This window comes from Dasypus novemcinctus, chromosome 16, assembly GCF_030445035.2.
Source record: "Dasypus novemcinctus isolate mDasNov1 chromosome 16, mDasNov1.1.hap2, whole genome shotgun sequence".
Taxonomy (NCBI): domain Eukaryota; kingdom Metazoa; phylum Chordata; class Mammalia; order Cingulata; family Dasypodidae; genus Dasypus; species Dasypus novemcinctus.
The window spans coordinates 35,717,647-35,735,471 of record NC_080688.1 but is presented as its reverse complement, the minus strand read 5'-3'; the positions used below and the strand labels follow the sequence as shown (position 1 = coordinate 35,735,471).

Sequence of the window (17,825 nt, the reverse complement as noted above, 5' to 3'; positions counted from 1 at the left end):
GTCAATGCAACATTTTTTACACTCTGACTATGTCTAAGCCTGGCAAGAATAAGTAAATAATAATCACAGAACTGGAAGTAATATTTGAGATGATTTCTTCCAACACTCTCATGTTAGAATAGGTCACTGGGTAGTGTGTCCAGGCTCACGGGGCTTCAGAGTGACAGGGTTTTTGCTGAAACCTGATCTCAAATCAGAGATCTTCATACTACACTCCGGGTTCTTCTATTGAGTGAGTTAGCCAACTTCGGTCTGCAAATGAGGCAACTTTTAAAGATATATTTACTCTTTACTTATAAAATTGTGCTTTTTAATATGAATCATGCCCTTTCAATTTATTAAATGAATGGGTGAATGAATAGTGTTAAGAAGGGAAAGAAGGAAGAGAGGCAGGAAGGAAGGAGGGGAGGAGGGAAGAAGAGAAAGAGAGAAGAAGGAAAAAAGGAAGGAAGGAAAGAAGGGAGAGAGGAAGGAAGGAAAGGAGGGAGGGAAAAGAGGTAAGTCTGGTGAGATTATGACTATTTTAATCTACATGAATAATTTATTTAGATTTTTAAGCCTTTGTCTTTTATTTTATTTCTCATATGCATTTTCTCCATAATTGTGGGAGACAGTGAAAGGAGGAAGACTACCTTTCCTGTGTCCTCTTGTTCCCCCTTGGAGGGGCTTCTACCAGGATAGTGCTCTTGTTTTCTTACCCTTCCATTACTTACCCTGCACAGCATGAGTTACTTGATTTTTGAGAGAATCCACTAGTCTCTGGATTTCAGCTGGGGAGAACTCATTAGGGATTCTCTCTATATATCCACACCTTTCCAAACTTACTGAGTCAAGATAGCAAATCCTAGCTTGTCTACAGGACACACACGGGTCTATCTGGTTATACAACTCCAGGGGGCACTGTTGACATTATATCCTGGAGTTGGGCTCCACATAGTAAACAGTATGAATGATACATGCTTCCTGGTCTGGTTTCTGCCGAGCAGGTGTCCCCGCAGGGAGACCAGCATTTGACTGGCTCTGCAAGTGGCAGGGTGGGCAAATCTAGCTTAGGAGTGACTTATTAGCAAGTGCATTATGACCTTGCTTCTATGACACCCCATCCAAGACTAAACAACAATAAGATATTTTGAAGTCCATCTGTCTGAGTCCTCTGCTTATTTCCCAGTTGGTTCCAAATGCATCTTCTTGCTGTCTTACTTAATTAAGATGCCCTTGTCTCTAAGTCTCCTTAATTACCAACCAACTATCTATAAATATTCTAGAATCCACTTAAATCCTGAAATTAATGATACCATAATTATAAAAATATCAGGATTCACATGAAGTATTACTTAGTCTTAAGAACAAAATGGCAGCTGTGAAAACAGATGAAGTCATTAGAGGAAGAACCATTTTGGAAGCAACAAGATATTTTGAAAGTAATTACTATTAGTGAGCAATAAAGTCATATTCTTAGAAATTACAGCTGAAGGGGAAATAAGGACTAAGGAAAAAAATCTACCACTGGAGGATAAGCCACTGGACTTCCTAAAACCGGTTCCATTTTCAACAAAATTTGGGTTTGGAATTATGGCCTTGTTGAAAGGATTGTGTAGATGCCAGCCATGACTTCAAATGGGCCCACACTTGGAAAACAACAAACTAATGAGTAAGTGTGCTCTGGGTCAGAATGAGCTGGATAATTTCCTATGACCAAGTTTTCCAGAATACTGCTTTTCCTGAGAAAGAGACCCCAAATGCTGCTTCCTCCATTGGTTAACCTGTCATCTTTCAGGATAGAGCACGTCTGTTTAGAGGTATGAACTGTAGATGCTCAAAAGTGAAAGTAGGCTGCCTGAGAAAAATAAGAGTTTGGGTTCTGCTCCCCCAATAGAACAAAGAGGTTTCCAATGAAAACACGTAATTAGTGGATAATCAAGACGGTGGAAACGGAGTTTGGGTCTGGACTTTGGATGAGTGTCCTGTGTCCAGTCTCAGCCCAAAAGGAGACTGCTGGTTGCACAGAGCCAAGGACCAACTTCCAAGTGTCCCCAAGAGAACCCCTTTCAGAAATGTCAAGATCTCACTCTCCTGGAGCACACTGGCACTGATGGGCTAGTATGTCATCCTGGAGCACGTGGGAACTGATTGGCTAGTATCGCAAAGCTTTCAAGGGAGCCCCCAGATGACCTGGAGATTTTAGTAACCAAAGAGACCCATTGCTGTAGATTTTAGACCTAGCTATCATAACTAACACCTCTCCATACGGTTTTTATTGAATCATTTGCAATGAGTATTTCAGATGAATATTTTAGTTCTCCTAATCTATTAGCAAATTGTAGTGGGCCTGAAATCCTTGTTTATTACATTGCGTATATGCTAGATCTTAGCACTTTATCTATTGAAAGTATGTTTGCATATACTCAGAAAAAAAATTTTCAAAATGTTTAACCTGAGCGTTTACTAACTCTATAGCTGATATTTCCAATCTAAGAAATTTATTTGACTTGCATAGGAATACACATATAATAAATCATATTTTGCATATATATACAGACATATATATTTTAAGGCCTTAATGAGTCCCATCAAAGCATATTTGTGTAAAATTAAGTAGCCCATGGTCATTATTCCTGAACATGTGCTCAGCCCGCCCTCTAGTGTTTATTTCTAAATCCTACCAAGTTTTAAATTTTACCCTTAATCCCAGGATGTTAGTTTAATAGGATTAAGAACTGTGTCATCAAATTAATAGACCAAGGCTAAATCCCTGACACTGATGAAAATTAGATCAGAGAAAAGTGAAGATCCTTCCAGAAGCTGGTGGCAAAGTTAGCGGTAAATACATGTTAAAATTTTCTTTTGGTAAATGGGTTCTAGAGAGAGAGAAATTAGTTCATATGATGCGTGTAAAATGTAATAACCTTATAACTACTAGTGCAGATGTTATTTTATTATTATATTAAAAATGCATTCCAAATGTTGATTGAATAATGGAGGGTTGTTTTTTTTTCCAAATTAGCAAATATACTTAAAGCAGATAACCTCCTTGGGGGTAAGGTCATCTGGATTTTATAGATTTAACTTTATTAAAACACAGTTGTTTTAATTTATTTAATTTTTAGTAGAATTTTAAATGTTTGTATTTGAAATATTTTCAACAAATCTAAATCAAATTAAATTTAATGGAAATACACTATCTGAATAGAAAAAAATTTACTACTATTCACGTGACTTGATGAGTTTTCTGAGTATGAGAAAAATGTGTGAGGCTATTTCGTTTTCATAAAAAATAAGTAATGAACCACCTAGATAAAAACTCACTTGAGGACTCAGCATTTTGGAGGAATAAAGAACTCTTTAACATGTTTTAATGGACCCTGTATTTCAGGATGCTTACTGTTGGCGTGGGGAAAAAATGAAGTTCGGGCTCTAAGGAAGTGAGATACGTACAGTTCCTTGCCCGGAATTTCAAGTCTTGGAGTCAGTGGCTGAACTTGAGATGAAGGCCTTGTTTAACGGTCATAAAGAATGTAAACAAAGCAGGGACTTGGTTTTTTGTTTTGTTTTTCTCTTTTCAAACTTCTGTTTCAGGCTTTCTTATATCCCAGGCACATTAATGTAAGTTGTCCAAAGTCATAAAGAAAAATAGTCAGAAAAATTCTTTGGAGCACCATGTGTTCCCAACTGATGCCCACAGAGAAGAACCTAATGGAAAGCATGTGATGCAGGGTATTTTTCCTTTGCAGTCACGGCGGGAACATGAAGCTGCCGGTCTTGGTGTTTATTGTGCATCTGCTATGCTTGAAAGATTGTCACTGTGCCCCTACTTGGAAGGACAAAACTGCATTCAGTGGTGGCCTGAAGAGTATGTTTGCTTTCTTTATCGGGGCTGTGTCCTGTTTGTATGTCCTGCTGGCATTTACAGTAATTTCCACTTGAACGATAACTATATTCTTTAGGGCCCTCTAGTTTCATGGTAAAACGTTCTCTGGGTACTTAGACCAAATATATGTGATGCCAAACATCTGGATAAAAATAGAAAATTCCAGTCAAGTATCTGAGAATGTTCACATATCCAGATGTTTGCTATCAAGTAGATAAAACTTGCCAACTCTTTCACTGCATTTTTTTTGTATCATCCAGATGTTTGGTTTCATCTAGGCACAATTCTAATGAACAGTGAAATACTTTTCTAGCATTTATAAATTTTAAACAAAGTAATCTGTGCAATTATTCCTAAACAGTGAAATGATGGAATATAATTACATTGAATCCGGTTGCTCTGTGATCATTAACTGGTGACCTTTGTTTGATGATATATGATTTGGGTACTTAACACTTAAAAAAAAAATTAGCTGAAGCATAACCAATTCGGAGTCTATAATTAAATTCAGAGGCAAGAAAAAGTTCCTTAGAAAGCTACTACAGCTATTGTGAAGAGAGAATGACAACAAATTTTACAGCCACTGAAGGTTTATTAAAGGTGCACATGGGATGTCTGTTAGGTTATCATGGAATCCTGCACTATCCAAAATATTTTCTGGGTTTAATGCTTCTTTGGAAGGTAATTGAATCTGAAAAAAAAGAAAAGAAAATTTTCATTCTGAGGTCTCCAGTTGAGCATTCAGTATGAATATTTGTGAAGAAAATTCTACATTATCTCTAATATAAACACACTTGGGCCTTACATTAAAACAATTTTTTTAATTGGATAAATGAAAACAGACCCCAAAGAAAAATGAGGTTAAATAAACTCTGACTTGTTTAGGAGCTCATAACCAAAGAATAGAAGGCATCATCCACATGGTAGTTAATTCATTATAACTGCTTTTAGGGTTTGATGCTATAAAAGAGCAACTAAACTTTTTTTAGGGGACATGAAAAATTGGTGAACTCATTGTTTGGTAATCAGATCAGATTTTAAAGAGAAAACTGCAACATGTCTTTTAGGTTTTTCTGAGGCTGGGGAGATAGATGCAGATGAGGAAGTGAAGGAGGCTTTGATTGGTATTAAGCAGATGAAAATCATGATGGAAAGAAGAGAGGAGGAACACACCAGTCTAATGGAGACCCTGAAGAAATGCAAAGCAGAAAAGCAGGTACAGTGGCTGAAAATAATATTTGGCCTTAAACATATCTGGACCATAAATATTGTACTTAATAGTGCAATTGATGGATTACTTTTCCCCTGATAATAAATTTTCTGGATAGCAACCTTTATTGGAGAAAAGGTTTAAAGGAAATTTCATATTTCCTCAAAGAACTTAATCCTTGTAGAAGAGGCCTTTGCAAAGTCCAGATTGGACTCCAAACCCAGGAATTTTGGGGATTCATCTGTGGGTAGTCATGTTTCTCGAAATGTTTCATGACGCTTAGTCTCTTCTGAGTTAGAATATTGAGTCATAAGTGTTTGGGGAGTTTTGGGCTGGATCAGTGGTCTCAAAAGTGTTTTGATCTCATATCCTTATTACTAAGAAAACTGCTATTTTTCACTCCTAAATCATATTAATTTATTTACAAATTGTAGGCATGAACACCTATCATTATCTAATATCTCAAGGCACAAAAGATACTTAGCTCATCATTAGCTAGGGTAGATGTAAGTCCATATTTCAAATAATCTTCTAGATTTTTTGAAAAAAATGTTTGCCCATTTGCCAGGTCTGATTAGATCATATTGTTACTTTGTCATGTGGCCAATAAAGAACTCATAATGAAGAAATGTCAGCTCTGATTTTTGCTTCCTGTCCATTTGAGTTTAAGTTATGTTGTTTTATCTGCATTTTTTGGTAATAATCTTAGGCCTCCTGTCCATTTTGTAAGGATTCGTTTAATTAAAACTAGATAGTAATATCCAGCAGTCCACCTCAGCGAGTCCTCTTAAGCTGCAATTCATTGCAATCAACCACAAGTGAACGAAGACTGAAGACCACTGTGGAAGCTTCTGGAATGTAGAAGGCCACCTGGTCCCATGGTCCACACAGACCATTCGTACATGCAATTGTCTGACATAAGCACCTCAAAAGAGTACCGGTTCTTATTAAATAATACTATAGCCTAACCTATTTCTTAATTAAATAGTTATATATAGAAGTTCTAATATTTCCTTCTTATACCCCAGCTGAGTGTGCACCTCAGGCGGGGGCCACCAAATTCTAGAGAACTGCTCGGCCTCTCCTCACTCGGGGAGCCCATGAAGCAATTGGAGCAGGACGGTCTGACAGGCTGACCCGGAAGTCGTACAGCCTGTCCGCAGATGGCTTGGTGTGGCTGCCACACCTGCCCTGAGGCAGGGGTCTGGCAAGGAAAGGAGAGCTCCCGTCCAGCCACTAAAAAAAGCCCTCCTCCCTTTCCACAGCAACCAAAAGATTTTGAGGAAATAAAAAATGGCTCCGGGCAGGAAAATGTGGAAGCCCCTTGAGTGAGGATCTTACCTGGTGGACCAGGGAGTCTGGCCTCCTGGGAATAGTGGTGTGAGGTCTGATTGGAGGCCCTTTACAAAACACATTATTAGGGCAAATCCTTCAGGCATCTGGGTAAACCATTACTTTCATTTTACAGCTGAGGAAACTGAAGTTCAAGCTGTTAATTAACACTTTGACCCCCACATCTATGAATGAAAGGCAGGAAAGTCAGCAGACTTCGTGCAGAGGGGACCTAGGCTTTCTGTTTTGCTCCATTTCCAGAACCTCTTGGCAAGTCGAGGGCGTAGGACTGTGAAAAGAATGCTCCAGTGAGGGGCCAGTCAGGTCACCAAATGCTGGTTTCAGATCTGACCCTGAATTTTACACTTCAGGTTTAGGGACTCAATTTAAAAGTTAATTTTTAAAACTCTGTTTTACCCCAAATCTCCCACCCTAAAATTAAAGGTCAGTTTAGACAAATTACGGGTAGGCAAATAGGCTTTTGGTGCCCCGTCTCTCGGTACTGACCATCACCCATCCTCGGCTGACCCAGCATCACCGGCCCCCTCCTCACCCCTTCCCTATTAGTGTTTAGTGAGAGCATCCAAAACTTACTCTTACTGAAATGGGAAACCCTAGAGCAGCTTAAAGTGATTTGCCCCACAAACCGGGTTTACACGGTATATTGACTAGTTTAAAACCACAGGGATAGGATGCAGTCAAGTGGTTGAGCGCCCGCTTCCCATGTATGAGGTCCTAGGTTCCTCCTGGGGAAAAAAAGAAAGAAAAAGGAAAAAAAAAAAAAACACAAAACAACCCACTACAGGAATGTAGTTCTGTATCTTGTCAATCTGTCAATGATTAGGAATCTGTCAATGAGTAGGATGTTTCGGGGTAAATGGCAGGAATAGAAAGAACATCCCTAAACCAGAGATCTAACTTCGTCCATGGCAACATTTCAGCACCAAATTTGGGACCTGTGATTTGGTAAGTGGATTTTGTTATGCTTCTGAGAGGACGAAGGTTTGAGAAATAATAATAAGATAGGTAGCTTGCTTGTTGATCTCATTTAATTAAAAAGAAGTAGATTTTATCGTTATTCCTATTTGCTGATGAGGAGACCGAGGCTGACAGGTGTTAAAGAATTTGCCCAAGGGCCCACAGTAAGTACAGTTGGGAATTGGAAATTTTTGAGATTTCTGGTTTATGGCGACAATGAGCAGAATACTTAAAATTGGAACTGACCGAGCCAGTCTGGGAGGTCTTGGAGACAAGAACGCGTCTGGGCAAAAAGCGCCCTGGGCCACCCTTGCCCCGCGGGTTTCCCGACCCGGGCCGCGGCGGGCGCCCCCGGGGGCAGCGCGGGACGTGCCCGAGGGCAGCGGCAGGAGCACCCAGCAGCGCGGGGGTGTCCGCGGCGGGGTGAGCTCTTGGGCTTGATATGCCGGGAAAGGGTGATTTCTTTTCCTTTTGCATTCGATGAAAATGCACAACACATCGTGCTGCGTACGGACGCTCTGCTCCCTCGCGCGGGCGCCGCCTGGCGCCTGGTCCCCGCAGCCGCGGCTCGGCCGTGGAGGGAGCCTGTCCTCGCCGGGCCGCAGTGGCCGGGCAGCCGCGGGTCCAGGGAGGGAGAAGGGAGCCCCTCGGCCAGGGTCTCAGCCTGGCCACCTCCGGGGGGACGGTGTTGGTTCCGAGGGGTCCCCGGAGCGGCGTTTGGCGCCAAGTCCAACAAGGCACCACGAGGGGGCGCACTCGGAGCACGGACGGGAAGGATGGCTTTTTTTTTTTAAAGCACTGCCTCTCGGCAAACTCGAAAGTAAATCAAAAGGAAATTTTGACTTGAGATACAAGAATTGTGCATTCTTGGAAGGTTTAAGAACATGAAAAAGTTAAAGGCAGCATAAATAAAAAAAATAGAGGGTGTCAGCTCTAATAAGCCTTAAAACCCACCCTCCACACCCTCTCGGTCGATGTGAAGACAAAATAGACAAATGACGGTCCTTTCCCCCAGAGGAGGGACAGCACCTTTATTTTGATTCACCTCCATCTAATGTCGTATCTGCCAAATAGCAGGGCCTCAATAAATACTTCGTGAATGGAAAAATAAACACATCAATAAGATTTGCGTGGTCTTCAATAGAAACCAATCAGTTCTATTTTCTTTTTAAAAAAATTTTTTTCAAAGGGAGTACCCAGGATTAAATCTAGTACCTTGCACATGGGAAGCAGGCGCTCAACCAGTGAGCCACACCCACTCCCCAAAGAGAGTTGCCTTCCTCTTTGTTTCTAGGAGGTACCGGGGATGGAAACTGGACCTTGTACAGCAGGAGCTCAATCACTTGAGCTATTATACATCTGCTCCCCAGTTCTATTTTTTTAAATCAAACAGAAAGGCTTAGAGTCGATTCTCAGATGTTAGGGCTCTGAAGGAGAAAGGTTAAAGAAAGAGCTCAGAACACACTTTTTAAAAAGTATGAAATCAACTAAGGTACACATAGACTCATGAAAGGGAAATGTAATGTTTGTTTCTATTTCTTCTTTAGGAGGCCCTACAACTTATGAATGAAGTTCAAGAACACCTGAAACAGGAAGAAAGGCTATGCCAGGTGTCTCTGAAAGATTCCTGGGATCAGTGCAAGTCTTGCCTGGAAAGTAACTGCATGAGGTTTTATACAAACTGCCCATCTAGTTGGTCCTCTGTAAAAAATACGGTAAGAGCTCAACATTTCAGAAGGTACCTACTCTAGTGGATTAAAAAAAATTAATAGTTATTAATGCTTATAATCAAGATGCCTGCTTTGATATTGGCCTTTTGCAGTCTGGAATCTAGAGTTCACGTTTATGCACCATCATTTGTGTATACACAGTTTGTAAGTTAGATCATCCACTCAGTTTATCCTTCCTTTGTATCTCTCCCTGAAATACCCTTTCTGCCTTGGGTTTGTTATTTGTGAACGTGTCCCCACTAGACTGCAAGCTCTTTGAGAGCTGGGGCCCTGTCATATTTGTCTTCATTTGAGCATTGTTGGTATCCCCTAATGTTTCTCGAATTGTATTCTGAATAATCTTACAGTCTGATTTCACTCGGCTTTAATTTTTTCCTCTGCAGGCCAGACATTTGAAGATATTTTCAAATGGCCTCTTTCATCTCTCCTTCGATGTGCTTGCCTGTTAGGTGCAGCACACATGCGTGGGCCTGTTTGCACACACACACATGCTCTTTCACCCTATATGTGAATGTGCTATAGGACTGACACGTCTGCTTTTTTGTCCCCTTTACCTGTAACGTGGGCATAGGAATCCCAAAGAGTAGTGACTTGTGTAGGCTGAGCTCAGCTCCATGAAAGCTCCAATTCCGTTGGCCTAAATTTTTCTTCCGCTTCAAGAAATGAGCTGAATATGAAATTGGGTGAAATTTCACTCTCAACGTTAGAGCATGCACTAATTAGACTGTGTGCCTGGCTTGGCAGTGCCATACCCAATTACAAAGGAAACAACCCTTAGGATAATGAGTGTGCCAAGTTAATTTGCCTCCACTGTTAATTGCATCTGCTCTATTTTTATAGCCACTGTCGCTCTAATTCACTGGAATATGGTGGAAAAGGCACTGTTTGGAAGTCAGGGGATTTGAGAACTGCATACACAATTGTTCTACTAAATTGTATGACTGTATGTAAGTTTCTTGGGGTGTTAAAGTTCTGTTTTTGTAGATGACGTTAGGCAAACAAGCTGTCAGAGAGAGACAGAGGCAGAAAACTCATCCAGGTTTTTGTTTTGTTTTGTTTTGTTTTTGAGAAAGTCATGAGTCCTCTAAGTATTCCTGAAGGATTCTTTGAATAGCACTGGAAAGCTACAGCCTGGGTGCTTAATTGTCAGTGTGTTCTGAAATATTCAACAGAGCCCTAGTGGTAGTATATAAGGGCAACTATATCCTGGCATGGACTCAGATGACATAGAGCATGGAGTCACTGTCAGAAAATCTCATCCCAGTGAGATTCTAATTTACAATTAGAGCTTCATTCCTTTGGCTATAGCCGAGGAGGGCTTTGATCATTGCTACTATGTAACCATTCCTAAAAAGGGTAACCTATTAAGCTATATCAGACATCTATAGCTTGGTATGAATGTGTTGATCTTTTCCTTTGCTGAAACTAATTTATAAGGAGAGAAAAAGGAGTGTTTGAAGCCCCTAATAGCATTCAATGAAGGAACAAAAAAGAACCAAGATGGAGGTGAAGGACAAGAATCTTCTTTACAGTTTTTGGGCAACCTCCACAGTGCCCCAAGGCCATGGCATGCCAACTGCCATGAATGCATCGGGCTGCAGCGCATCAATAATATTCAGAATTTGGTCTTTTAGGTCCTCAGTGGAAAAACATAAACCAGAACGAACCTCAGATCCTATTTCCAAAGTCAAAATCAAAGCCAGGTCTAAGAGTGTTAATAAGTTATCTTAAAAGTAATCATCCTTTCCTAGCTTGCTCAGAATTGTCCTTGGTTTGGAATGATTACTGTAAGTTAACATCAAAATTTACAAAATGGCCCAGAAAGAAAGTAAACATTCCATTTCTGTCACCCCACAGATGGAAGAGTTTTTCAGGAAGATATATCAATTTTTGTTTCCTTTCCATGAAGATAACGAAAATGATCTCCCTGCTGGTGAAAAGCTAACTGAGGAAGATGCACAGCTGGCCCAAATAGAGGCTGTGTTCAGCCGGCTGACTGCGGACATGCAGTCTCTATTCAACAGGAGTTTTAACGTCTTCAAACAGATGCAGCAAGAATTTGACCAGGCTTTTCAATCATACTTCATGTCAGATACAGACTTAATTGAACCTTATATTTTTCCAGCTGCTTCCAAAGGACCAACAGAAAAAGCAGATCTTCTGCCAAGTTGGGAACTTCCCAGTTTCTTCCAGCTGTTCTGTAATTTCAGTCTCTCTATTTACAAAAGTGTCAGTGAGACAATTACTGAGATGCTGAATGCACTAGATGATTCACCAAAACAAGACAAAGGCAAGTATTGAAAGATTATTTTTATTTAAATGTCTATACTAAAGTCAAGTTTCAGTTCACTTAGGAAATGGCAGACATTTCCAAGTCACTGTACAATGTTTCCTAGAGTGCAACTTATGTTAATCAAAGTTTCTGAGTCCCTTAAAAGAAACTTTGAAGTCTGTCAAACACCACCCTGTCCCATCACTGTTGAGAGCTCTGTACTGCTGTCATCTCCTTTTAGAGCACATTTTTTAAAAAAATGCTAGTAGGCAAGAAAATGAACATTTTTAGAAAGCTCTCTTCTGCTTGAACACTATGAATTTTATTTATTTTTAACCAATCCAGGGTCCCCAACTCCTAGTTTGTGAGGACGCCTGTAATCCCCTCACCACTGCAATTCCTTAAATCATGAAAATTACAGAAGACGTTCATGGACAAACCCAGAACTCTGTAGAAAGGGATTCAGCATTGCCTTCTACCAGTAGCAATCATACCCCATAATATTCGGTATTGGAAAAATGATGCTGCTTTATGTTTTATGGTCTAGGGAGATAAGTTATCTTCTCTGAGCTCCTTTGGAATGGCCAGGACACAGCATTTCCAAAATGAGAGTTGTTGCACGGAGGACTGCATTTTCTGGCTAATAGGTTTCAATGAAAAAGCTACTCCCCTCAGAGATGAAAAATAAAATGGGCTCCTTCTAGCCGACTATTTTCCAATTATATTAGCTGTAAGATGTAGATGGCAACAATCGAATTCTCAAAATGGCCGTGACATAGCATATGTGGGATCTATACAGGAAGGGCTGACTTTGCAGGTATCAGAAGCTGAAGGCAGGAAACAACGCATTCCACTCTTCTCACCCCACGGTGACACGAGCAGAGAGCAGCCGTCCTGATGGGAATCGGTGTTGGGTTCTACTTCAGGGTCTGCTGACTCTTCCTGTAAGCCAGGGCGTGTGTCTGCTATTCGGTTCTGAGGTTCCAAAATTCAGTAAGCATCAGGGGGAGTGCCAGGGCCGTAGATAGACTGTTGGGGTCGTGTCAAATCTTTTTTGCCTGATCTTTAAAATAGATATCAGTTGTCTCAGAATCATGTTCTGAATGTGTTCCTTAGAACACAATGCCCTCCCCTTGCTCTCCCTTCCACATTGTCTAGCAACCTTGTACAGGACACACGGAACTCTGGGTAATTTCCCAGCCACCACAGCTCCTGCCTGCTCCACTGGCCAGGGTATCCAGCAGTCTGCCTCAGGTTTTTAAATGTATATGTATACGTATACAGATACGTATACGTATACATATACATATACACATACGTATATGTATATGTATTTTTTTTAGGTATCACAACCAGGGATTGAACCTGGGTAGGACCCTGTATGTGGGAAGCCAGTGCTTAACCACTGAGCCATAGCGGCTTCCCCCAAGTTGGTTTTTTCATTTGTGTAGCTCGCTGTTTGTTTTTGTTTTTAGGAGGCACTGGGAATCAAACCCAGGAGCCCATGTGGGAAGCAGGCACATCTGCTCCCATGCCTCAGGTTTGCCTTCCTTCCCACACCCCAGGACCAGCCCCTAGTCTCAGCTGGCTCCTGCACCCTCTCCCCCACACTCCACAGCACCCCCTTCACCTCCTTTGATAACCTGGCTGCCCAGGAGACCCATAGAGACAAAACTTAAAAATAAAAATGAACAACCAAAAAGCCCATGTTCCGTGATTATACGGTTTTTTCTCCCCACCCTCACCAGGATGTACTTTAACATCAAACTCAAAGAGGAGACATTCTCCTCCTAGATGAGCAAATGGCGTGGACTGTTTGGAAGGCCATTTTTAAAGAACAGGCAGGAGGCTGACCTGTATGTGCATATGGTTTCCAATGTGGGACAGGTGGCCCATGAGGCAAAAAATCTATTGCCCTAGAAAATCTGCCTGGTGAGTAGACATTTTGAGCTTTGTCCCTTGTGGCTGGCAGAATAAGGAATGGCCTCCTAAAAATATCCACCTCCTAATCCTAGAACCTGTGAATAGGTAGGAATAACTTTTTTTTATTCCACGGACCCCTTTGCCAGTCAGGTAAAAACCACAGACCCCTTACTAAGTCCACACTATACTGTGTATTATTTATTAAATACATCATATCCACACCAATACGTCCCCACAAGAATAATGATTTTTTGAAAAATATTTTATTTATTGAAGTATATTACTCATACATAAACATATGTTAACAATAAGTTTATAGTAATAGTTGTGAACTTACAAAACAAACATGCATAACGTCATACAGGGCTCTCATACCTCACCCCACCAACAATACCTTGCATTGTTTGAAACATTTTTAACTAATAATGTTTAAAGAGTATCCTCAAAATATTACTACTAACCAAAGTATCTTACATTTGGTGTATTTTCCCCCCAACCCACCCTATTACTATTATTATTATTATTATATCATTTATACATGAACATACATAAACAATAAATGCAGAATAAAAGTTGTGAACTTACAAAACAAAGATGCGTAATATCATATAGGGGTTCCACACATTAACACCTTGCACCATTATGAGACATTTGTTATAAATTATGAAAGATATCATCAAAATCTTATTACTAACTATAGTTCTTATCTTACATTTGGTGTATTTTCCCCCCGGCCTACCCTATTATTATTTTTTAAACATATTCTTATGACAGAAGTTGTATACTTAAAAAACAATCATGAACATGTGCAGAATTTCCATACAACACCCCTCTATCAACACACCACACCGTGGTGGCACATTTGTTACTGATTGTGAGATAATATCATCAAATTATTACCAGATCCATAGCATACATTTGGTACACTTTTTCCATACTCCCCCATTATAAACACAGTAAATCTTTGGCATAGATGAATGAATATTACATTATTACTGTTAACCACAGTCCATAGTTGACTCCAGATGTATTTTTCCCATGCTTTCCACATTTGGCACCACCCTGCAATAGTGATATATATCTGCTCTAGCTCACAAAGGACACTCTTGAATCTGAAACATCAGCCACAATTCTCATTCATTTCTGGGTTTACTGTGTTATTCAGTCTCTAGATTATTCTCTAGCTTTCTGTCAATTGACATTTACATACCTAGACTACCCTTTTTAGTCACAATCATATTTATAAACAAGCTATTACTCACTATACAGTATTATCATCAACTCTATACATTTTCACACTTTTACAGTAAATTAAAACTTCTACATACATTAAACACCAGTAGCCCATCTCAGTCCTCCTTTTATCTCCTTTAAGAATCCACCATCTACCACCAGATCTTGAAGATATTTTCCTACATTTTCTTCTAGAAGTTTCATGGTTCGTGCTTTTATATTTAGGTTTTTGTTCCATTTTGAGTTAATTTTTATATAAGATATAAGAAAGGGGTCCTCTTTCCTTCTTTTGGCTATGGATATCCAGTTTTCCCAGCACATTTTGTTGAATGGACTGTTCTGCCTAAGTTGGGTGAGTTTGACAGGTTTGTCAAAAATCTCTTGACCCTAGATGTGACGGTCTTTTTCTGAACTATCAGTTTGGTTCCATTGGTCTATGTGTTTGTCTTTATGCCAGGAGCATGCTGTTTTTATCTCTGTAACTAGGTAATATGATTTAAAGTCCAGAAGTGAGAGTACTCCAACTTTGCCTTTCCTTTTTAAGATGTTTCTGGCTATTTAGGACCACTTAATATACCAAATAAGTTTGATGATCATGCTTTCCATTTATTTTTAAAATGCTGGTGGAATTTTTATCAGGACTACATTAAATCTGTATATCAATTAACATAAGAATAAGAATATCTTAATAATATTTAGTCTTCCAATCCATGAGCATGGAATGTTCTTCCAAATATATAGGTATTTTTAAAATTTCTTTTAACAACGAGTTGTAGTTTTCTGAATACAAGTACTTTACATCATTGGTTAACTTTATTCCTAAATATTTGGGTTTTATCTATCATATTTTATTTTCACCACTCTTTTGAGATTTTAGTTACTTTTACTGATGTAATTTTCATTTCTAGACGCTCTTTCATCTCTCTCCTGTTTTTTCTTTTCAGACTGTAACACAGCTTTTAGTATTTCCTGCAAAGCTGGTCTCTTGGTTACAAACTCTCTGTTTCTGTTTATCTGTGAATATTCTAAACTCATCCTCATTTTTGAAGGACAATCTTGCTGAATATAAGATTTTTGGCTGGAAGTTTTTCTCTTACAGTATCTTAAATATACCATACCACTGTCTTCTTGACTCCATGGTTTCTGATGAGAAATCAGCACTTAATCTTATTGAGAATTCTTTATACGTTATGCATTCCTTTTCTCTCGCTGCTCTCAGAATTTTCTTTGTCTTTGGCATTTGACATTCTGATTAGTATGTGTCTCAGAGCTGGTCTATTCAGATTTATTTGGATGGGAGTACATTGTGCTTCTTGTACGTGGATATCCATGTCCTTCAATAGGGTTGGGAAATTTTCTACCTTATTTCTTCAAATATTCCTTCTGCCCTTTTTCTCTTCTCTTCTCCTTCTGGGACACCCATGACATGTATATTTGCACGTCTCTTGCTGTTGTTTAGTTACCTGAGAACTTATTCAATTTTTTCCATTCTTTTCTCCAACTGTTCTTTTGTATGTTCACTTTCAGAGGTCATTTCTTTTTCAAGCTCACCAACCCTTTCTTCTGTCTCCTCAAAACTGTAATTATATGATTGTAGTGTATTCTTTATTTAATTTATTGTGCCTTTCATTTCCATAAGAGCTGCTATTTTTCTGTGTATGCTTTCAAATTCTTCTTTGTGCTCATCCAATGTCTTCTTAATATCCTTAATCTCTTTAGCCATTTCATTGAATTCGTAAGGAGATTTGTTTGAACACCTATGACTAGTTGTCTCAACTTCTTTATGTCATCCGGAGGCTTATCTTGTTCCTTTAACTGGGTCATAGCTTCCTGTTTCTTGTTGTGGATTGTAATTTTTGTTGTTATCTTGGCATCTGGCTTACTACGATATAATTATTCTGGATACAGTTTCTCTCTTTAGTTTAGGTCTTTCTTGCCCTTTCTCCCTTGCTGGTTGCGTAGTAGGAGCCAAGGATGTAGTTGGTGCTGTAAGCTGTAGAGGCTCAAGCTGCCCTCATTTCCCCAGGGACTGATGAAGCTTCTCCCAACTTTCTCCTTTGCCAGGGGTAGGGACAGAGCCACAGCCATATGTAATAATCCAACTCGTGCAAGCCTAGACTGTAGTTACCCAGAGAGACTGATGAAGCTTCACGCTCCTTCCTCCCCTGCTTAAGGTGAGGATGGAGCTGCAAGTGTGGGCAGCAATCTATGCCCTGCAGGTCCAAAATGACCGCAATTGCCCCAGTAGACTTCCAACTATTCAGTCCGCCTGCCGAATGTACCTGCAGTTACCCAGAGAGGCTGGTGCAGGGCCTGCCAGCTTCCTCGAGGTGAGGCTGAAGCCTAGGCTAGAGCAATCAGATCTGGATGGAAAGAAGCCAGTCCTACCAGCACTGTGATTTTCAGTCTGTTCACTTCCTGTCATGCCTCGAGCAGAATTAAAATGGCAGCTACCGGCCTCTTTCTGACTTGGACAGGTTCAAACTTTGGCTGTTCTTAGGATTATACTTTAGCCCACCAAATTTACTCATCAGTAGCTGAAGCTGGTGCCCAACCATCTCTTCCTCCCCCATTTTGGGGAAGTGGAGCTTTCGATTCCAGCCACGGAACAGCTCCTGAGGCAGCTTGTGCCTCCAGTGGAGGATGGGCACCGGCCTCCTGGGCATGAAATGCTCTACTTATGAGTCTTCTCTGCAGATGGGCAGTCTCCTCCTTCCATTCCTTCAAGGATGTTGTAGGATGCTCTTCTGATGCCCTGGAGCCCCCAAACAGGTGCTTTAGATAGCTCTGGGTGTTTGCTAACTGCCCTGTAGTACGAGCTGACTCTAGGAGCTCCTTACTCTGCCACCATCTTGCTGGTTGTCAAGAATAATGATTTTTTGAATTTCAATTCAAGCTCATGGACCCCTGGTTAAGAACCCATAGGTTAGAGTATATGGGAAGGAGGTAAGGGTACAGATGGGTTTTTTATTTTTATTTTTTTAAGATTTATTTCTTTCTCCCCACCCCTTCGTTTGCACTTACTGTGTCTGTTGTCTTCCTTGTTTTTTTGGGAGGCACCAGGAACTGAACCCAGGACCTCCAATGTGGGAGGGAGGTGCCTAATCACTAAAGCCACCTCTGTTCCCTGCCTTGTTGTGTCTCTCATTATGTTTTTTTCTTCTTGTGTCTCTTGTTGCATCATCTTGGTGTGTCAGCTCACTGACTTCATTAGGAGGCACTGAAAATGGAACCATGGACCTCCCGTGTGGTAGGCAAGAGCTCAGTCGCTTGAGCCAC

The 17,825-nt window shown here is 40.3% G+C and overlaps 1 protein-coding gene across 1 annotated transcript in view; it reads left to right on the top strand.

The window, feature by feature from the left end:
- Positions 1 to 3,744: 3,744 nt before the first annotated feature.
- Positions 3,745 to 17,825, top strand: part of CLUL1 (clusterin like 1) — a 34,521-nt gene continuing 20,440 nt past the window's right edge. Inside the window, 4 exon segments of the mRNA XM_058277513.1 lie at positions 3,745 to 3,850; positions 4,936 to 5,084; positions 8,936 to 9,103; positions 10,976 to 11,408. Of these exon segments, the coding sequence (XP_058133496.1) occupies positions 3,745 to 3,850; positions 4,936 to 5,084; positions 8,936 to 9,103; positions 10,976 to 11,408 (856 nt within the window).